The sequence below is a fragment of the Prionailurus viverrinus genome, chromosome B4, assembly GCF_022837055.1.
Source record: "Prionailurus viverrinus isolate Anna chromosome B4, UM_Priviv_1.0, whole genome shotgun sequence".
NCBI lineage: Eukaryota > Metazoa > Chordata > Mammalia > Carnivora > Felidae > Prionailurus > Prionailurus viverrinus.
In genome coordinates this window covers 31,857,640-31,880,263 of record NC_062567.1, presented here as the reverse complement: position 1 = coordinate 31,880,263, position 22,624 = coordinate 31,857,640, and the positions used below count along the sequence as shown (strand labels likewise).

The window sequence follows — 22,624 nt, the reverse complement described above, 5'->3', positions numbered from 1 at the left end:
TGGGATTCTCTCTGTCCCTCCCCTCTCTCTCTGTCCCTCCCCTGCTCACATGTGCTCTCTAAATAAATAAATAAATAAACAAACAAATAAATAAATAAAGAGGGGTGCCTGGTTTTCTCAGTCAGTTGAGCATCTGACTTCGGCTCAGGTCATGATCTCACCATTCATGAGTTTGAGCCCCGCCTTAAGCTCTCTGCTGACAGCATGGACCCTGCTTCAGATCCTCTGTCTCCCTCTCTCTGTCCTTCCCTCTCTCTCTCTATCTCTTTCTCTCAAAAATAAATAAACATTGGGGAAAAAAGAATGAAATCTTGCCACTTTCAACACCAATGGAGCTAGAGAGTATAATATTAAGTGAAATAATACCAAGACAAATACCATATGATTTCACTCATATGTGGAATTTAAGGAGCAAAACTAGTGAACAAAGAAAAAAGAGACAAAAAACAGACTCTTAATTTTTTTTCATGTATTTTAGAGAGAGAGAGAGAGTGCTTGCAAGTGGGGGAGAGGGAGAGAAAAAGAATCTCAAGCATGCTCAGTGTGAAGCTGGTCATGGGTCTTGACCCCATGATGCTGGGATCATGACCTGAGCCAAAACCAAGAGTTGGATGCTCAACCATCTGAGCCACCCAGGTGCCCCTAGACTCTTAACTATAGAGAACAAACTGGTGGTTACCAGAGGGGAGGTAGGTGGGGGAATGGGTGAAACAAGTGAAGGGGATTAGGAACACACTTTATCATCATGAGCACTGAATAATGTATAGAATTATTGAATCACTATACTGTAAACCTGAAACTAATATAACACTGTGTGTTAATTATATTGGAATTAAAAAAAAAGAAAAGAATACTGTAGGAATGCAATGAGCAAGTTCCAGACTGGGAATGTTCTACAGGTCAAACCTAGTTTTTTCTCCAAATAAATTTCAAGAAACAAAAAAAATAAGGAGGGGGGGGGTAGGGATCACAGGCAGACAGATCCAGAGGTGTGGCTGAACTGACCTTCAGTCATCACCAAGAAATCAGAACCATTATCTACCTCCCTGCAGAACCTGGACAGCAACAGCGAGCAGCTAGTGATGGAGCATTCATAAATGGAAGACAGGGTTGCAGTCCCACGGGAATGGAAAGAAAGAACCATGTGCACAACCATCCTAGCCCTCCCCTAGCTTTGCTTTGCTTGCGAGCTCTGATGCCAGGGTCTGAAGTGTAGAGTCAGGATTTCTCAACCTCGGCACTACTGACATTTTGAGCAGGATAAGTCTTGTGGGTGGCCATGTTGTCCACTGTAGGATGCTTAGCAGCATTTCTGTCAATAGCACCCCATCCCACCCTGCCTCCCAAGCTGGAACAACCAAAAATGTTACCACACATGGCCAAAATGTGGGGGCACCATTGCCCCTGTTGAGAACCACTGGGGTAGACATTCCTCTAACCCTCTGAGTTAGACAGAGTAGCAGGAGTACCAGAATTCCCATTTCCTGAATGCTGGGCTTCACAATTCTGAAGAGGCCCCATGAGCAGAAGCTGAGTTTCTCATACTCAACCTCTGGTTCCCTCTTTTTAATCCCACACCCCTTCCTAGCAGTGGAGATGCTTAGATTCTCTATGTAATCATATCTCATTGCCAATTGGCATCACCCTGATTTGTATATAGGGAAGATGTGTTCATTTCTTTAAACTTTTTTTTTAAGAATCTTTATGCCATTTCTTTAAACTTTTTCTTTTTTTAAGAAGGTGCCCAAGGTGAGACTCAAACTCATTACCCTGAGATCAAGAATCACATACTCTACCTATTGAGCCAGCCAGGTGCCCCTCTGTTCATTTTTTTATAACCTGGGAGTAGGGAAACCTCATGAACCAAAATTCAGAGGCAATTTTTTCAAAGGATTGATACATTCAGTTACATACCATTAAAAATCTTTTGCATGGCAAACAAAACAAAACAACCCTACCTGTTAAGTCAAAAGACAAATGAAAAGGTGGGGAAAAAATGATTTCACTTGATATCACAGCTCAAGATTGAATATCCCTACTATATAATACTCCTGAAAAGCAAAAGGAAAATACCAAAAACCAAGCCCTACAGAAACATGGGCAAAATATAGACAAACAAGTTACAGAAGAAGAAATGAAAACGGACTTTAAACATATGAAAAGTTCATTTCATTCATAAGAGAAATTCAATCTAATATTTTACTGAGATACCATTTCTTATTATCAGATTGTAAAAAATCAAGAAGTTTGATAACATACTCTGTTGGCAATACCATGTGGAAACAGGCATTCTCATTTACTGCTGGATTCTACAACCCCTAGGGAGGGAAATTTCTCAATATCTAACAAAATTACATATGCATTTTCTCCTTGACCCATCAATCCCATTTTGAGACTCTTTCCCAAACTTGTAGAAATACAAATTAATTTATTCATGACTTTTTCATTGTGGCATTACTTGCAATTAAGAAAAAAGAAAAAAGAAACAACTTAAGTATCCACCATGGGGGATTGGTTGAATATACCACAGGACATCTCCACAATGGAGCACTGTGTAGTCAAACCAAGAAATGAGTGACATCACTCTGCAGATTATGGATTAATCCTGAGTATATAGTATAAAGTTAAAAAAAAGTCAAGTATACATATTAGGCTACACTTTGTATAAGAATTGGGGGACACACAAATACATACATATGTATGTATGTATGTATGTATGTATATACATATATATAGTATATTTATTTTTATTTCCAAATATATGTGGCTTATAGTTTTGGGGAAATACAATTAACTCAAAAAGTTAGTAAGCGTCCAGTTCATTCCACTGAGAGTAACACCATGGCAAAGATCATGCCTAGTTATACTTTTTAAGCCTGAAGACTCTGGTCTTCTACCAGTTGGATTTTGAGCTTTGACAGTCCCTTCTATGTCAAGTTAATGGCAGCCTCCATGAGGCTGGAGGAAATGTAGGCCTTGAGCAGAAAGGGCTTGGGCAGAGGACTGAAAATCTCAGTCCTCTCTGTCCATGTCTGCTGCAGTCTCTCTACTTTTTTTTTTTTTTTTTTAACGTTTATTTATTTTTGGGACAGAGAGAGACAGAGCATGAACGGGCGAGGGGCAGAGAGAGAGGGAGACACAGAATCGGAAACAGGCTCCAGGCTCTGAGCCATCAGCCCAGAGCCCGACGCGGGGCTCGAACTCCCGGACCGCGAGATCGTGACCTGGCTGAAGTCGGACGCTTAACCGACTGCGCCACCCAGGCGCCCCTCTACTTTTGAATGAGGAGGCACTCGTCTTATCCTGCTGAGGCTGGAAGCAGTTTGAGATATGGAAGCAGCTGGCCTGTTCAACCTGACATCACCAACTTAGATACTGGTCTCCTGAAGAAAGCACCTTCCTGAGCAAAGCAGTATTCTCATTCCCATCTGTCTCTGCTTACCAAGTGTCCACCCTTGTCTAGAGTTGACCTTCCTGAAAGTGGCAAGAAGAAGCCAGCAAATACCAATATTGTGAATTTTTCTTTCCTCTCTGTATAATGTTATGTATAGCCTTGACTGGTGCATGATCTGTCTTCCAGGGAAAACAGACAACAGGTTGAATAGATCTATATTGAGTCATGCTACTAGCTTTCTACTAGCCAGTGATTTATAACGCCTCTACTGTTTCTCTGCTTCCACAGAACAAAAGCCCCATATTTTAGGTTATTTTACATGCTGCACTCAACTTCCAGGTACTATATTTGGTATAATTAGGATTGAGTTTAGCTATGAGAAACATAAAATCCGAAGTGGCAATAGCTTCAACATAAGAAACATTTCTTTGTCTCTCATGTAAATAAAGGCTAGAAGTAGTCAATCCAAGGCTGGCAGAGTGATACACAGGTGTTAGAATCCAGACTTCTTCCATTGGTTTTTCAGCATACACCTCAACATCTAGCTTTAATCTCATGGCTTAATATGGCTGCCTGGGCTCTAATCATCACATCAACATTTCAGCTAGCGAGAAGGTAGAAGAGATAGAAGACAGTTGGTCCCTTTAAGGACTCCTCCCACAAGTTATATACACACTTCTACTCACAGACCATTGATCAGAACTTAGTCACATGGCCACATACAGCTGCAAAGGAGGCTGGGAATGGTAATCTTCATTTCAGGCAGCCATGTGTCCAACTGAAAATCATAAGTCTCTATTTCTAAGGATACAGGGGTAACATATACCATGAGACAACATCAGTCTTTGCCATATTACTCCTGAAGCAGAGCATAAGAGAAGGAGTTGGTCCTCATCTCAGATCACCAGGCTGTATGGTTACCCAACTTGTCCTCACCAGGTTTCCTTCCAAGATTAACTCAGGGTTTGATTTTTTTTTCCCAAAAGGATGATATCTCCTTCCCCCATGCACTGTTCCTATTGGCCTTCCTATAGAACATGGTTTCTTCCTACAGTGTTAATTCTTCCTTAAGAGCATAGGAGAACAGAATGTCAAAGCCAGAAAGGTCTCTAAGAAACACACAGCTCCAGAATGGGAGAAAATATTTGCAAATGGCATATAACATAAAGGGTTAGTATCAAAAATCTATAAAGAACTTACTAAACTCAACACCCCAAAAAACAAACAATCAAGTGAAGAAATGGGCAGAAGACATGAATAGACACTTATCCAAAGAAGACATCCAGATGGCCAACAGACACATGAAAAGATGCTCAACATCACTCATCATCAGGGAAATACAAATCAAAACCACAATGAGATACCACCTCACGCTGGTCAGAGTGGCTAAAATTAACAACTCAGGAAACAACAGATGCTGGCAAGGATGTGGAGAAATGGGAACCCTCTTGCACTGTTGGTGGAAATGCAAACTGGTGCAACTGCTCTGGAAAACAGTGTGGAGATTCCTCAAAAAGCTAAAAATAAAGCTACCCTACAACTCAGCAATAGCACTACTAGGAATTTATCCAAATAATACAGGAGTGTTGATTCATAGGGGCACATGTACCCCAGTGTTTATAGCAGTGCTATCAACAATAGCCAAAGAATGGAAATAGCCCAAATGTCCATCGAATGATGAATGGATAAAGAAGATGTGGTATATATACACAATGGAATACTAGTCAGTGATGAAAAAGAATGAAATCTCGCCATTTGCAGCAACCTGGATGGAACTGAAGGGTATTATCCTAAGCAAAATAAGTCAGTCAGAGAAAGACAGATATCATAAGATTTCACTCATATGTGGAATTTGAGAAACTTAACAGAAAGACAATGGGGAGAGGGAAGGGAAAATAAGGTATAGAGAGGGAGGCAAGCCATAAGAGACTCTTAAATACAGAGAACAAACTGAGGGTTGATGGGGGTGGGGGAAATGGGTGATGGGATAGAGGAGGGCACTTGTTGGGATAACCACTGGGTGTTGTATGTAAGTGATGAATCATGAGAATATATTCCTGAAACGTAGACTACACTGTATGTTAGCTAACTTGACAATAATTTTTAAAAAAAAAATAAAGAAAACACTCAGCCCAGCACCTGTAGTGACAAAAATGAGCTCTTTGACTTTAGAGGCCGTGAGCAGGTTTGACAAGGGTCAATGCACACACACACTCACATGAGCTAGAGCTCAGACCTCCAGGCCCAGCACTCTGTTCTCTCTCCTGTATTGGTCTTTTCAAACGACTCCTATGTCCAGGCAGGTCTGCGCAATCACCTAGATGGGAATCAATCCAGAGCAGAGTGCACAGCCCAGTCCACTTCCCTCTTTGGGAAGAGGTTCTGTTCTCCATCACTCTATTCTGCTTTTTTTTTTTTTTAAACATTTATTCACTTTTGAGACACAGAGAGAGACAGAGCATGAGTGGGGAAGGGGCAGACAGAGGGAGACACAGAATCTGAAACAGGGTCCAGGCTCTGAGCTGTCAGCACAGAGCCCAATGTGGGGCTCAAACCCACAAACTGCGAGATCATGACTTGAGCTGAAGTCAGACGCTCAACCGACTGAGCTACCCGGGCACCCCTATTCTCCTTTGTTGCACTTGGCCTTAGATGAGTTATTCAGGGCTAAAGAAGAGCAGGGCTTTTCTGAAAGACGTCTGGGAACTTAGATGAGCTCCAAGCATCAGGACATGGTTGAAGCAAGTGAAGGAGGAGGTTCGGGAAAAGGCCTTTTCCGGGTACCTAGATGGCTCAGTCGGTTAAGCATCCAACTTCGGCTCACATAATGATCTTGCACCCGAGTCAGGAGTAGCACCTGCCTGGGATTCTCATTGTCTCCTTTCTCTTTGCCCCTCCCCCACCTGTGCTTTCTCTCTAAATAAATAAATAAATAAATAAGCGTTTACCAGAGCTCACCAACTAAGGCATTGATCCCTTGGCCTTCCACCCCTTTCCAGAGCAGACAGTGATGCAAGAGCCCCGTATGTACTACAGAAAATTGTGTCTGATAGAAAAGAAAACTGAAGGGTGCCTGGTGGCTCAGTCGGTTGAGCATCTGACTCTTGATTTCAGCTCAGGTCATGATCTCATGGTTTCAGGGTTCTAGCCCCATGCCGGGCTCTGTGCTGACAGCACAGAACCTGCTTAGGTTTCTCTCTCTGCCTCTCACTTGCTTGCATTCTCTCTGTCTCTCTCAAAATAAATAAATAAACTTAAAAAAAAGAAAAGAAAACTGATGCCTCATTTTTCCTTAAAAATCTCATTTGCATATTTTTCTTTGTTCCATTTCTACTTCTAACCTGCCTGGCCCAGGCCTATGACCTATAAACCAAGACCCTGCTTCCCACCAACCAGTGCAGGGATGATGATTTAGCACCTTCTCTAGGCCTCACCTGAGCTGCTGTCATGAAAGAATGGCAGTGGGGGGGGGGGGGGGGGGCAGGGGGAGACACAAGTCTATGAACCCAGGGAAATGCTCACAAGGCTCTTGTTACTTGGCCTTTTCTTCATTCACTGAACAAAGTAGGTACTTATTCTATTGCAGCAGTATTTATAATAAGAGATATTTGAAAGCAATCCAGATGCAACTTGTAGGGGCTTTGTTAATTGAACTATGGCATGTTCCCACAATGAAACACTGAGTTAGAAAAAGGAAGTATTCCCTGACCCAAAATGGAAAAATCCCCAGGGCATATTGTTAAATACAAAGAGCAAAGCCGAGAACAGTGTGCATAATATGCTGCCTTTTGTATCAGAAAAGAGGAAACAGAATATTCATATTTGCATTTGTTTATTTTGCATAAAGAAGCATGAGAAACTAATACGTATGGTGGGAAAAATGGGTGTGGTGGGAAGGAGGATGGGGTGAAGTTGGGACAGGCTTAAGACTTTCCAATCTATCCTTTTCACATTTTTTTAAATTTTGAAATGATATTGCATACGTATTCAAAATTTTTTATTTTAAATATAATAAAATTTAAAAATTATTATGGCACTATTCCCTCATCTTGTACTATGTACTCTAAATTTGTACAGAGCAACAGAGTAGGACGTCCCAAAGTCAAGAACAGGCCTTTCTACCTGGGAGGGGAGCTGAGGCAGCAAAAGCAAAGCATATGAGTGAGGTAGTGGCAGGTAATAAGGCAGAAGCAGGGAGGGGGGTAGGGCGGGGAGATGGTGCTGGAATGAGATCCTGAGGACTATTTACTGTGGGTAGGAAATGGACCAAAATAGTAACAGTAGTGGAAGTATGGGTGATTTTTGTTTCATCTATACTTTTTAAAGTTTACAAATTTGCTACCATAAGCATGTTTTACAATCAGAAAGTATTACTACTGTAACTTATTATATGGTTACTCCCAGCAGTGACAGGAGGCGACAGCAGAGGATAAGGGAACCAAACGGTGCTCGTAGATCTTGGAGGCATTTGTGGTACCGCAAGTGGCCACCAGGGGTCAGCAGCATGCCGCAGTCCCCCCGCCGCCAGCCACAGGTGACGGGACGAGGCTCCCGCCGGGAAAGGTCTTTCCTGCTATCCTCAGTCTCGCACTAATCGCCATTTGCTTTCCACATGCTTCTGTCTCGGGCCATTTCCCACTAAATGGCAGTCACGAGGGTCTCCGAGGGCCACAGCTGTCTGCAAGCTGGGGAGCGGTGGAGGTGGGGGCTGGTGGAGATTCTCTGGACCTGCGCTCTGCCTGGAGACCCTAGACAAAGAGAAGGCCCTTAGGCGGAGGCCCTGAGCTCCAAGAATCAATCCATTTCTGCTGGTGGGGGACAGGAAACTAAGCCAGTTTCCGGGACTGGAACTCCGCCAAAGGAGAGCCAGGGGTCACAGGAGGGGTTAGCCTGTCCCAGGAGGAAAATCGCTGCTCCCAGTAGGTCTAAAGGTTCTGTCCTCATTAAGCAAGGGTACGGGTGGAGGGGTTGTCTGAGGGTGGGTTAAGGGGCTGAGGCTGCCCAAACTCCACCGTCTGAACCAGAGAACTGACCTAGGCTCACCAGGAGTTTATGGAAACCTGTTACTGACAGGTGCTTCAGACAAGAAGAGAACAGCCCTATGTTGTATGAGCCCAGACCTAAGACTCTGGAAACTTGCTGTCACCTACCCTGTGACCTTGAGGGAGCTGTTTACCCTCCTTGAGCCTTAATTGAGGCCTCTGTAACACAAAGAGTTAGATAAGATGATCTTTAGGCCTCTCCCAGCTCTGATATTCTATGAATCTAAAAATTCCAGTCTTCCTACCCTTCCCACCCCAGAAGGGGCTTAGCCCCAGGAAGGTCTGGCTGGACCAAGACAGATCTCATCCCCCTAACATGTGGTTTAAGGACAGTCCCCAGGCAAGTTCCCTTTGGAAGATTAGATCCAGGACACCCTGAAGGTAGAGGAGGAAAAGGTTCTTGGCTACAAGCTGGGACAAAATGAGACTCAGCAGCTCTGCCCTGGAGACAGTAATACCTGTAAGCATTGAGTGTTATGGATATTTCTCTGGCAAAGCCAGTTCAAAATTTCTCCCGGTCCCCACCTTGCTCCCAGACAGCCAGCAGCTCCCACACCTCTATTTACACCCTTCCTGGACAGAGATGAAAAGACCAAGAAGGTTAAGTTATTTTTTGAATAACAGCTATGCAAAGTAACATATGTTATGTATGTGAAAATAATATTTATAATCTAGCATGCTAACTTAATGCTGGTCTATAGATGCAGTTATATATATCCAATCCTCTAGTGATCAATTCTTGTGAGAGGCAAGGATCACATCAGTCACTCAAACTCCTGACCTTGGGAAAAGGGACATTCTGGGATTCTAGACTGGGTGACTGGGGCAGGTTACAGAATCCTATTCTGGTGAGCTTTAAAAATTAAGCAGGCCTGATTATTTGGGGCAGCTCTTCCACAAGGGGTGATGGTTTAGATAACTTTCAGGATCCCTTCTAGGCTGAGAGCCTATAATGTTTTTCTCAGTTTTGCAAGTCTTTTCAACTCAACATACCTTCCCTTGTTTTCCTTATTCCAAATGAAGAGCTGACCTAGAGAAAGACCCCAGATCCAGATTTTGTGGGATCCTGGGGCTTATACATATTTGAAGGACCTTCTTTAAAAAAAAGAATCTTATTATTATTTTTTAAATGTTTATTTATTTTTGAGAGAGAGAGAGACAGAGCATAAGTGGGGGAGGGGCAGAGAGAGAGAGAGACAGAATCTGAAGCAGGCTCCAGGTCCCAGCTGTCAGCACACAGTCTGATGTGGGGCTCGAACTCACCAACCATGAAATCATGACCTGAGCCAAAATCAAATGCTTAACTGACTGAGCCACCCAGACGCCCCCCAAGACAAAGAATTTTGAATCACTAATACACAATTTCTCTTAGAAAAGATCCATGAAGTGCAAGCCCCTGAAAGGAGAGCTTCAGTAACACCACAGTGAATCCGTTCATTTAATGATCACTTAATGATCTCTTCATGCTCTAAAATGTCCCTGTGTTTGTCTCCTTCCAAATCTGTTTCTCTTTCCTTCCCTTCCCTATTGTGCATAGCTTCCCCTCCCTTTCCTTGAGGCATCTGGGACCAGAGGTATCAGCAGAGCCAGCTGCAGATGAGGTGGCAGTGGGGGGTAAAGATAGACAACACAGACAGGGAATCAGTAACTATAAAGACACATTGAGGATGGGGGAACCAGATTTCTCACTGTTGGGGAACAGAGTTAGACATGGGAAGGGCTGAGGCCAGAATAAACTCATGGTATTGAATGGAATTGGAGGTATAGGTACATGTTCATGGTTTGTCTGTGTTTTTTTTTTAAAGTAAACTCTAGACCCAACATAGGGCTGGAATGCACAACCCCGAGATTGAGTCACATGCTTCCACCAACTGAGCCACCGAGGCACCCTGCAAATTCAGGGTGTTTAAATGCACACAGATAAATTTGGAAATAGATATAAATGTATATGTATAAATATGTGTGTGTGTGTTTTATTTGAGAGGAAGAGAGTATGAGTGGGGGAGAGGGGCAGAGGGAGAGAGAGAAAGAGAGAGAGAGAATCTTAAACAGGCTCTGTGCTGAGCATGGAACCTGATGGGGGGCCCAATCCCATGACTCTGGGATCATGACCTAATCTGAAATCAAGAGTCAGATGCTACCTACTGATCCACCCAGGTGCCTCTACGCATGTGAGTTTTAATATATACAGTTAATGAAAAAAAATTCAACTGAGTAAATGTGAAGATCTAATTGGCTTTATTAAGCAATTCACAGGATCAGGCAGCCTCCCATCTAGCAGTAGAGGGGACCTCTGAGGAGCTGTACAAAATGGAAGGTTTTTATAAGAAAGACAGTGGGGCAAGAAGTTATTAACAAAAGTGAAGACTGTTCCAGGCAAGGTCACCTTCCCTTAGGGTGAAGGGCAGGGGCTGTTATTAGGTAGATTACCTCATCTTTGAGGGATGGAGAGGGCCCATGTAGCAGATTATCTCATTGGTGCTGATCAGAAAATTCCTGACTGACCAGTTAAGACTTCTATTTCTGGCACAAGTTGAAACTGCAGTGAAGTTAGGTATTAAGCCCCAATATGGTGACTTGGCCTAAGTGACACCATTTTGGGAGTGTGATTTTCTTTGTCATAATATAAATTATAGTTATGTATGCATATATATGAATCATATTTATGTGTGCATACACACATGCACCAGTAACAATGAGCACATCTAATGCTCAAATCAAGGCTTCTAAGTATTCTCTACTAAAAGGAATCATAGTTCTTTGGAGAAGAGCTCATATCCAGCACGAGACAAGGAAAGTGCAAAATGAACCTAAAATACTTAATTGTGTCAAAAAGTAAGGAAATTCTAAAAAAAAAGTCATAAGAATTTATTAGAGTCACAGGAGCCAGCTTAACAGAGTTCCTTCCCAAGGTCAACCCTGGAACAGTGTAAGCATCTTAAAAGAAATGATGATAGTGTTAGATTATGGTCCACTGAATAGAATAAGGATCCATGAATCCTAGTGATAGATAGATCGATAGATAGATAGATAGATAGATAGAGATAGATAGATAGAGGAAGTTCTTCCTTATAGTAGAATGGCAACTAATAAATATGGAAGAAGTCAATATTTGGTGATTATATTTTCTAAAATATTTTCTAACAGTATCTCTAATCCTACATGTTCTTTTTACATTGTGACTTTGATAGTCTTCTGTCAAAGAGTGGGGTCTCTGTCCCCTCCTCTTGAAACTGGGAAGGCTTAGACTGGAGAGATATCACCAATCAAGGATGGCAGAAGTGATACCATGTAACTTCCAAGGTCATATTAGAAAAGACAATAGAGGGGTGCCTGGGTGGCTCAGTTGGTTAAGCATCCAACTTCGGCTCAGGTCAAGATCTCACTGTCCATGAGTTCAAGCCTCGCATTGGGCTCTGTGATGACAGCTCAGAGACTGAAGCCTGTTTCAGATTATGTGTCTCCCTCTCTCTCTCTGCCCCTCCCCCACTCACACTCTGTCTCTGAGAAATGAATAAACCTTAAAAAAATTTTTTTTTTTTTAAAAGAAAGAAAAGACAATAACAGGGGTGCCTGGGTGGCTCAGTTGGATAAGTGTCTGACTTCGGTTCAGGTCATGATCTCGCAATTCGTGGGTTCAAGCCCTGCATCAGGCTGTATGCTGACAGCTCAGAGCCTGGAGCCTGCTTCAGATTCTGTCTCCCTCTCCCTCTACCCCTCCCCCACTTGTGCTCTGTCTCTGTCTCTCTCTCTCTCTCAAAAAATGAATAAACATTAAAAAAATTTTTAAAAAGAGAAAAAAGAAAAGACAATAGCATTTCTCTTTTACTACATGAACACTTACTCTTGAAGCCTTTGGCCTCCTCACACACATGAGCCACCCACACTGGCTGATGTGGACACTCCATGGCTGAGCCCTGAGATTGTATAGAAACAAGATGTCTGGCCAGCCCCCAGCTGCTCCAGCTCCACTACCATTTTGACTGCAACCTCATGAGAGACCCCGAAACTAGAACTGCCTAGCTGGTCCCTTTCCAAATCCCTGACCCACAAAACCTGTAGGAGCTAACAAATTTATATTATTTCTTAAGCCATTAAGTTTCGAAATAATTTGTTACACAGCAATAATTAAGTGGAACAGTGATGATTGGAGTAGTAGAAGATTCAGATGACAATCTTCAGTGACTGCAAAAACTAATGGGTTAAAGATTTGATGAGGAATAAGATGTTTACATAGAGTTAAAGTGTTTCCCCAGTAAATATTTATTAATCACAAAGTAGAAAGTTTTACAGTGTCAAATCCTGGCAGACATTTCCTTAACAAAGTGATTAAAGTGAACATCATCATAATGGGACAGATTGACATTGTATGCCTCGGTATACAGATAAATGTTTAACTACTGGCTGGGGGGGCTGGATGCGCACTGATTTGTATTTGCTGATTTCTGTAATGTAAAAATTCCTCCAATGACCCAGCTGCCTGGCTGACTCTTAACCTCAGTATCATGAGTTTGAGCTCCACGTTGGGCCTGGAACTTACTTAAAATATATTTATACATATTACAAAAACTCCCATCATGACCAATTTCAGACCACCATTGGTTTCACAACAGGCTGAAATTTTAACAATTGGCTGTTGCTTGCTGGTGCAGACCACCTCCAGGGGACACAATCCATGTGTCCCCTGATATGATGCACTGAGAAGGACAAAGATACTTCTGAGGTATTCCTCATAAGAATGTGTAACTGGAATCTCTTCACAAGGAAACATTACATAGGCCTGAAATGAGAGACACTACAAAGTAACCGGTCTGTACTCTTCAAATCAAGGTCACAAGGCGCCTGAGTGTGTGGCTCAGTCAGTTGAGCATCTGGCTCTTAATTTCAGCTCCAGTCATGATCTCCTGGTTTGTGGGATTAAGCTCTGAGGTGGGCTCTCTGTTGACAGCAAGGAATTCTCACTCTCTCTGCCCCTCCTCTGCTCCTGCACGCATGCACAAGCTCGCTCGCTCTCTCTCTCTCTCTCTCTCTCTCTTTCTCTTTCAAAATAAATAAATAAAAACTTTTTTTAAAATGTCAACATCACAAAAGACAAGGAAATACTGAAGAACTGTTCCAGACTGAAAAAGACAAGAGATAACTAAATGTAACATGTGATCCTGGGTCAGGTTCTGGGCAGAGAGAAGAAACATGCCTGGAAGGGCCAGGGAGAGATGGTAGTATCTTATCAATGTTAATATCCTGCTTTGGATGGTTAAACTGTGGTTACATAGGAGAATGACACTGTCTTCAGCAAATATAGACTGGAGTGTTTATAAGTAATGGGCCATACTGTCTGCATCTTAAGTCTCAATTGGTTAGAAAAAATAGGATCTATCATGCAGACATTGAAAGAGATACAGATACGTAGAGAGAATGATACAGCAAATGTTATCAAATGTCAATAATTGGGAAACCTAGACAGAGTATGTTAGAGTTCTTTGTACTATTCTTACAACTTTTCTGAAGGTTTCACATTATTTCAAGATAATAAGAAAAATGCTCCAGGGTTTTCTCTGAGTCTGGATCCCAAATTCTCACCTGTTGGGAAATAAGATGATTCACATCTCCAACAACATTCCCTCAGTTTGAATTTCCAGAAGTCTCCCTGCCCTTCCTGGGAGCTGTGCCAACTGACAAAAAGCTCCAGGACCCAGGAGGAGGGGGCTGGACCAAGGCATTCATCATAAGCCAGATGATGGGGACTTGTACAATAAGCCTGGCAAGTCAGGGACTCTTGGTGCCCTGGACATTAGGTTTTTCCAGCCCAGACAATTCACCTGGCAAAGAAGAAAAAAGGATTTAACCTCACTCTAAGAAATAAATAAATATAGACTACATGAATTCAAATTACAAAAATACGTTTCATTAACAGAAGACTTTACTTCAGATTTCCTTTAAATAAATAGTAAACCCCAGGTACAGCATGATTTCGTTTACAAAAATTCAATTAATATGCAAGTTTTTCCAAAAAACATATGTCAGTGTACCTTCTGGGAAGTCCTACAGGAGGAATACGTGAAATCAGATTTAACTACCCTTAGAAGAAATATTACTCAGTTCCAGGGGGGCTACAACCTATTTCCCACATTTTCATAACTCAGGGTCTGGTTCTGTTGATGTTTCTAGTTCTTTGCTAGAACTCAGCCTATTGAACCAAGCATGAAGACAAGACTTGTAGCTGGTTTAATTTGCCAAATCAGTGATCACACCAAGTCTAGGCCAGAGACCTTATGCTCCTGGGAGACCCCTGTTGTCATGGCAACTTGCTACAAAAGCCCATTCAGCTAAGTTCCCATTTTCACCATTTATTAAATGTGAGTCAGTTGAGCTGGGACCTATGTGCTATCTACTGGGATTGGTTAAGGCAATAAATCAAAGACTGTCAGAATTAGACAGGATCTTAAAGGTCATCTTGTTCCATCTGGGTACCAGTCTGTGGTTGAGGACCCCTAATCAACAAGACTTTTCCCAGTGTCATGAACCAAAGAGTGATAAACTACTAATGGAGGGATGGTTGGCTGCTGCCTATGAACTCAGATCAGGTGATGGCTGATGGATAAGAAGATATTTGAATCCATCTGTGACTTTTAAGGAATTTTTTGATCCTTCTTCACATCCTTTAGTCAAGTGAAGACAGGGATGGCTTCATGCCTTCCTTCTCCTGAAGACTAGGCTATGAGCCAGAATTTGATCATATGAGGTCTTTTCTTTGGGGAGACTCTGCTCTGTTCCCTCCTGCTTCAGCAACTGGCTCAATGCATACAGTTATATCCATTCATTCAACACATCTTTTATTGAATACTAACTAGGTTTGGGGCATGGAGCTAGGCTCTGTGTTCACAATGTACATGAAACAATCATTAGCTCCTGCTCACATGGAGCTTACAGTCTGGTGGGAGGGAGACTATCAACACAGAAATAAATATATAATTACAGATTATGCTAAGAGTCATGAAGGAAAAAAGCAAGGTGCCATGAGAGATATTAATAGGTTAGGGGTCTAGGAAACATTTCTGAGACAATGACATGAAATGTGAAACCTTAAGGGTGAACAGGAATCAGACAAAAGTGGAAAGAAAGAATATCCCAGTCAGAAAGAATGAGAAAAGACTCTGATGCAGCATAGGGTTTGGGATATTTGAGGAACAAAGGACCAGTGAGGCCAACGTCTGGTACACTGGGGGAGACTGGGGTAGGATGATGCTGAAAGGAATCCAGGTTAAACAGGATGCCACATGCCCTGTTGAAACATTTGGATTTTTCTAAGAGCACTGAGTTGTAAGCAGTGTAACCTGATTTAATTTAATTTTTAAAAAGCCATTGCTCTGTGAAAAATGAAATGAAGTCAAAGAGAAGAAAGAGAGCTCAATTAAGAGACTGTTAGACAAGAAATGATAGTGGTTTGAACTCAGCCAATAGCAACACAGGTAGAGAGGCATGGAGGATTCAAGATACATTTTGATGCAGGGAACAGGGGAGAGAGCAGTATCAACAATTTCACTGAAAATTTCTGCTCTCAACACCTGGGTAGAATGGATGGAGATGACATTTGCCAAGATGGGAAAGACCAGGAAAAGGTTAAAAGGGAGAGATTGAGAATTGCACATAGTAGGTTTCTGAGATTCTTGTGAAGGATCCAAGTAAATAAATAAATTTGGGGATCATCGGCAAATAAATAGTATTTAAAAGCAAAGGAATGAATGAGACTACAAGGAAAACACTATAGAGTAAGAGAAAACAAAGAGGAGAAGAAGCAGAGGCATGAATAGAAGAGAGGCAAAACTAAGTCCTGAGGAAATCCGACACAGAAATCTGATAGAGAAGAGCAACTGGCAAAGGGACCCTAGAAGCAATGGCCAGAGAGAAAGGAAACCAAGAGCGTTGGTGTCACTGGGGTTGAGAGAAAAGAATATTTCAAAACGATGAGTCTGGTAGAATGTTTAAGTGTTCCTGAAAGGATAATCAGTGTCGAGGCCATTGATGACCTTCATGATGTCAATTTTGATAAAGGAATGGAGGTAGAAACTATACTGGTGTGGGTTCAAGAATGATTGACAGAAGGTGAAAACAGCTTACAGAGGGAAGCAGAGGAATAGGGTAATAAGTGACTGTCTTCTCACTTTGGCCTCCCGGCCAGGTCAGCTACAAACTTATTCCATCTCTCCTCCCAGGTTTTCATGGCAGCTTTTTTATCAATATCCATCAAGGTGCTGAATCTGCGGAGAAAAGGCACTTAGGTCAGCCCCAGGAGAAAGGGTTGGGAAACAGATGAGGGGATCTCAGATGCTTGCAGAACACATTTCTCCCCAATCCGAGAGCAATAACAAAACAGAGGTGTTGTGGAGAAAACCCAAAGAAACCTTCTAAGCTTCTGCCATAAACCTCTACTAGAGATAAACACAAGTTGTGAGGTGGAAGAGGGAGTTGGGGATCTGGGAAGTACACAGGACCCTCACCTGATAGAGTTCATGGCCAGTTGTTTGAGTGTCCTCAGATCAGCTGCCATTCCCCCAATACCCATGAAGGCCTCATAGAAATCATAGGACAAGCCTTTGGCACCAAAGACTGCTGGGTCATCAGAACTGATCACCATGGGGTACCCAGTGGCCATCAGAACAGCAGCAGGATGGTTTCTCAAGTCAGACACCAGTTTCAGAACCTGCCCAACAGGAAGCAAAGAAGAAAGACAAACTCTGACCCAAAAACATTGGGATGACTTCTGGGTACAATACAAGGAATAGAGCCAGTCCTCATACTCTTCCCAATTTTCTCCAAGATTCTTCACCTTCACAAACATTTGGTCTCTCTCTTGGTCTGGCTCAGAGCAGCTCTCTGGAACACAGCAGGAGAGGCAGGTGCACAAAGAACCCCAAGCAGCTGTGAAAGCAAAAGTATTCTATGGCCCCTCCTACTTCACTGGCCTTCCTCAATGTCCCTTTAGCTTTGTTTTTAGCCTTGCCCCAAATTCCACCCCACTGGGGACCCTCAACTGCTGCCTCAGTTGCCTCAACTGCTGCCATTATGAATGGATTAGGCAAAGGGCCATTCCTAAATAACTTATTAAGGGGAGAGAGACAGCAGAGGAATATAGAAAACAAGTGAGTTCAGGAGCTAGAAATCATACAGGAAAGTTTGGGAATCAGAACAGAGATTGAGGTTGGAAAGAAAGATTGTATTGGGTTGGTGCCATGGATCATGCATACCTGGTTGGAGATGGGACAGACTTCTATGGGGATGTCCTTCTTCCAGGAGTCAGCCCAGACTGCTGGGTGTTTGGTCAAAGCAAATCCATGGCCAATCCTGGTAGAGTTCAGTATTAGAGCAACCAGAAGGTTTCTATCTATGGAAGTACCCTGCCAGTCTGTGGATAAAGGGGAAGTCTCCAGTCAGATGGATCTGGCCCATAGACTATCCTCAGATAAAGGCTTCAGATCCCCAAGCAAGTAAAAGAACGTTCACACACACACACACACACACACACAGTTTCGTATAACAATGCTAAAGAGAGGTAAAAGAGAGGAGGTATGGCAAACCTTTATTTTATGTATGTATGTAACAGATGAGGAAGTTGAAACTTACATAGGCTTTGTAAATTGAAGGAGCATACTCAAGTAGCAAGACTCTGTTTTTTTAAATTTTTTTTTCAACATTTATTTATTTTTAGGACAGAGAGAGACAGAGCATGAACGGGGGAGGGGCAGAGAGAGAGGGAGACACAGAATCGGAAACAGGCTCCAGGCTCTGAGCCATCAGCCCAGAGCCCGACGCGGGGCTTGAACTCCCGGACCGCGAGATCGTGACCTGGCTGAAGTCGGACGCTTAATCGACTGCGCCACCCAGGCGCCCCAAGACTCAGTTTTAAACCTTGGTCTATCTGAATCCACAGCCTATATTCTTTCTTTCCATTTTTTATTTGTTTCCAGAGCTATTTTCTGGGAATTTTGTTCATGATTTTTTACAACAATGTGTTGCAAACTCTTTCAATATAATTAAAAACAAATTTTAAGTTTATTTATTTTGAGGGGGGGGAGGGGCAGAGAGAAGGGGAAAGAGAGAATCCCAAGCAGGCTCCATGAGATCATGACCTGAGCCAAAACCAAGAGTTGGACGCTTAACCCACTGAGTCACCCAGGTGCCCCTATAGTTACTTGTATGTACTTATTTAATTTATATCTTTAACAATATCAATTGCAAGACAATTGCCAGATCACAATGACCAGTACTGACAAAGTAGTGGCAGATAGCATTGGCTGCCTACTTACCAGCCATCCCCATTGTACATTCCTTTCTAGCAGGGCTTTCTTTGGAGGGTGAAAATGACAGGTCCTGACTCTCCCAGCTTCCCTTGCAACTAGGATAGTCCTAATGCTGACCTGGAAGGTTATTGGTGGGGAGATCTTGGGCTTCCTCCCTGATAAAAGAAGATACCCTAGAGGAAACATCTTGTCTAACCTGAATGTGACTTCATGGACAACCAAGTAAGGTAAACCCTGAACTTGATGAAAACAGCAGAGGTTGCTTATTATGTGAAATAACAGATGACCTTGTTGTAAAACCTATTGAATGTGTGTATTCCACTCCTGGCAGCCAAAAGCATCCTAACTGACCCACATATAAAATATGAAAACTCCACTGTTCTGTTAGGAATAAAGTCCAAGAATTCCCATTACTTTTTAGGGCATGTGTTTTAGGTGGATTTTCACTGGTTTCCTATCTAGAACTTTTTTTCAAAGATTTCTTCCTTTTAAAAAATAAGAACATTAGGGACACCTGGGTGGCTCAGTCAGTTAAGCATCCAATTCTTGATTTTGGCTCAGGTCATGATCTCATGGTTGGTAGGTTCTGTGCTGACAGCACAGAGCCTGCTTGGGATTCTCCCTCTCCTTCTCTCTCTCTCTCTCTCTCTCTCTCTCTCTCTGCCCCTTCCCTCCTCACATGTACATTCTGTCTCTCTCTCTCAAAATAATAAATAAACTTAAAAAAATAAAATAAATAAAAATAAGAACATTAGTCTCAGGTATCAAATACCCAGCTCCTGGCAAAATCCTCTCCTAGGGCCATTCGTCTTGGAATTTGGTTAGATCCTATTACAGTGTTTCATACTGTTGAAATGATTTCACACAGGTAAGTATGATTTTCCCAACTAGACCACAAGCTCTTCAAGGTTAACATCCCCCTGCTCCCTTGCCCCATCCCCCACAAACAATTCTTCAAATTTCCTAGAACAGTTTTGATCTAAATTGGGTCTAAATTGATTGAAATGTCAGGAAATAAGAGAGTAAGGCACACATACCCTTCCTCTGAGAGATGGTGTGATAAACCAAGGTTTAAGCCTGGTTGTGAAATCCAAGCCCCCACACTGCTCTCCACTTATCTCCTTGGTCTTCTAAGGGTGACAGGTGCCTACAGTACTCAGGGACACCAGGTGGGGTGTAGCAGCAAGATTTCCTCCTGATCTAAGCCCCCCAAATCTTCATTTTAACCTGAAATTGCAGCCATGATCTGGGACTCCTTTTGCTTAGGACTTACATATTTTAAGGACTGGAATATGGGAAGCTCTGAGAGACGACCTATGAACCTGTGGAGTGAGCTTTAGGGAGCAAAGGCATGGCTGGGCTAATGGCATTTCATAAACAATACTAGTCAAGCTGTCTGGGCTGGGTGGGGTCTCCTCTTCAGCACTGATGAGTGTGGACAGAGCCTCCTAGTTGCCTGGTTGTAGTCCCTTTTCTGCCACTTACCCTTGTGTGACTTTGGACAGGTGAATTAACCTCTTAAGCACAACTTGATTATAAAATGGAGATCATCAGAAAGAATTCAAAATCAAATTCCACCAATGACTAGCTCTTTACCCTTGGGCCAAGTACTCTATGTTTGGAGCCTTGGGCTCTTCATCTATAAAATGGGGATAGAGATTGGTTAGTTGGTTAAGTGTCCAACTCTTGGTTTCAGTTCAGGTCATGATCTCACAGTTCGTGGGTTTGAGCCCTGCATTGGGCTCTGTGCTGACAGTGTGGAGCCTGTGTGGGATTCTCTCTCTATCCCTCTCTCTGTCCCTTCCCTGCTCACCCACACACACTCTCTCTCTCTCTCAAAATAAATAAATAAAACATTTAAAAAATAAAAAATAAAATAAAGTACAGTTTAAAATATAAAAAATAAATAATATTGGGATAAAAACACCTTCCTGGCAGGACTGGGGTGAGAATTAGAAATAATATATGTAAAATGCCAGATACTGTTATATTATCATTGTTATTCCTTCTCCAGGGGGAATACATATTTCTCCATATGAAATGGACAAGTGCCATAAAATGACTATCAACAATACCAATACTGCCCCAGAATCCCATCAGTTCTCTTGAGTGATGATAAGGAGCTTTCCTATCCATCCCATCTCTGTCCTGCTCGTCTCCACATGGCTCACCTGTCTCTCCAGCATGGAAAAAGTAAGGCAGTTTAACGCCATGCAAGGTGGGAATCATCAAAGCCTCCCTGTAGTCATACAAGGAGTGGCCAGTGTCCTCATGCCCCACCTGCAGGACAGAGAGGAGGGGACATGGAGCTGTCTGCTTGGTCCATGCCTCAATTTGCTGATGGTACCCTCAATAGCCTGTGAATACTCTTCCTTATAACCTGACGTTACTACTTGAGGCCATTGTCACATAGCCTTTTAAAAATGACCAGCAGCAAAATTGGAAAAGAAAAGAAAGTGTATTATTACCCCTAAATAATTCCCCCCGCTTAGTCAGTCAGAGGCTCTATCTCGTATCCTCCCACCCCTTTCCACCTTGTGTTCTGACACCACTTTCCAAGTCCCTGTGCTCAGCCCTGAGCTCCTTGCTGTGGGCAGAGAGTGAGGGAGAAAGCAAGAGCAACAGAGAGACACAGAAAAAACAAGACATTGAGATACTGACAGACCCACAGAAAATGGAGAGAGAGTGCAAGAGAACAAGAGCCCTGGACCAGGAGTCAGGAAGGCTCCAGACTCAGCTCAGTCACCCATTACCTGTGGGTCCTTGGACATGTCAGTTTCCTGGCAGGGTCCCTCTGTGACTCAGTGCCTCAGCTGTAACTACAACAAAACTATGCTTTTCAAACTAAACCACACATATCCCCAGGGCTTGTAGCTGCATGCCAAGAGTAAGGGTGCCTTAGGATAAAATGGGTACCTCCTTCAGAATGCCTATTTTAATTTGTTGGGGGGCAATGGAACATTTTTATAATAAGCCAAATACAGGTATTCAATGTAGTGGAATGGAGTGCAGGCTTGAAAGGGAGTTGGAACTTGCAAGTAGACTCCTTTGAACAACTATCTACCCCCCTTCCTATCCCAATTTCCCTCTAGAACTTGTCCATTACAGTCCTTGAATGAACTGTTCTGGAAGTTCTATACTAGAGGTTCTTCTTCTCAGCCCCCTTTGTCAGGGCTGCACACAGAGGGGAAAGGTGAGATGGGAGGAACTTCTGCCCCTTTCTGGAGAGGCTAGATCCTTGAGCACCCCCCAGAGATCCCAGGAAGGCATCCCAGTGCAAACAAAATGATTCCTTGAAATCCACTCCTTTGAGCTCTGGATGTTCTGAAAGCAAAAGCTTAAGCCCAGTTTCAGGTAAAATGTACAGATATACTCCCTCCCTATAAGAGGGAGTCAGGAGTGCCTTTTAGCCAGTTTATTTAAACTAATTTAGCTTCCTTAATGAGACTGATGAGTTGCCACCTAGGAAGTGTGCTCTGGCTATCAGAACTCGGCTATGGCTTTGATTTGGGAGGGGGCGGGGGGTTGGCGGTGGTCAAGGCAGTGACACCACTATGGACGTGCAGCTTCAAAAATAGCTGAGGAAGCAAATGGATGAAGGGACAGAGGACACCTTTCCCATCCTTGACAGTTTTGCCCAGGGCTAGACCCATCTCTGCTTCCAGACCACCCTCTATGTGCTATAGTTTTAAGAGGCAGGTGTAGGTAGGCCACATGTGCTGGAAAGAGGATGGAGGGCAGGGAAATGAAAATAAGCCCACCATTACTACCCAACCTCATTGAGTTCCTTCCTTATTCTGGAACTCCCCTTTTCAGGCTTTTGGCCTTGTCTGCTCTCCTTTCTCTTGTGACTATCATCCTCCTGCAGGCCCCTACACAAGGTCAGTGCT

At 42.9% G+C, this 22,624-nt stretch overlaps 1 protein-coding gene across 8 annotated transcripts in view; it reads right to left on the bottom strand.

Annotated features, from left to right (window-relative positions):
• Window positions 1–7,251: 7,251 nt before the first annotated feature.
• ADA2 (adenosine deaminase 2) overlaps window positions 7,252–22,624 on the bottom strand; it is a 35,368-nt gene continuing 19,995 nt past the window's right edge. For 2 of the 8 annotated variants that reach the window (XM_047867005.1, XM_047867002.1), the window contains 4 exons: window positions 20,906–21,014; window positions 17,682–17,839; window positions 16,935–17,137; window positions 15,249–16,694 (listed from right to left, as the gene is read on the bottom strand). In XM_047867005.1, the coding sequence (XP_047722961.1) occupies window positions 16,595–16,694; window positions 16,935–17,137; window positions 17,682–17,839; window positions 20,906–21,014 (570 nt within the window). In that variant the 3' untranslated portion in view covers window positions 15,249–16,594. Of the gene's footprint in view, window positions 8,143–12,675; window positions 13,217–13,411; window positions 14,256–15,248; window positions 16,695–16,934; window positions 17,138–17,263; window positions 17,356–17,681; window positions 17,840–20,905; window positions 21,015–22,624 lie in introns of those variants that run through there. The other 6 variants (XR_007154014.1, XR_007154013.1, XM_047866999.1 and 3 more) reach the window with 6 other exon arrangements.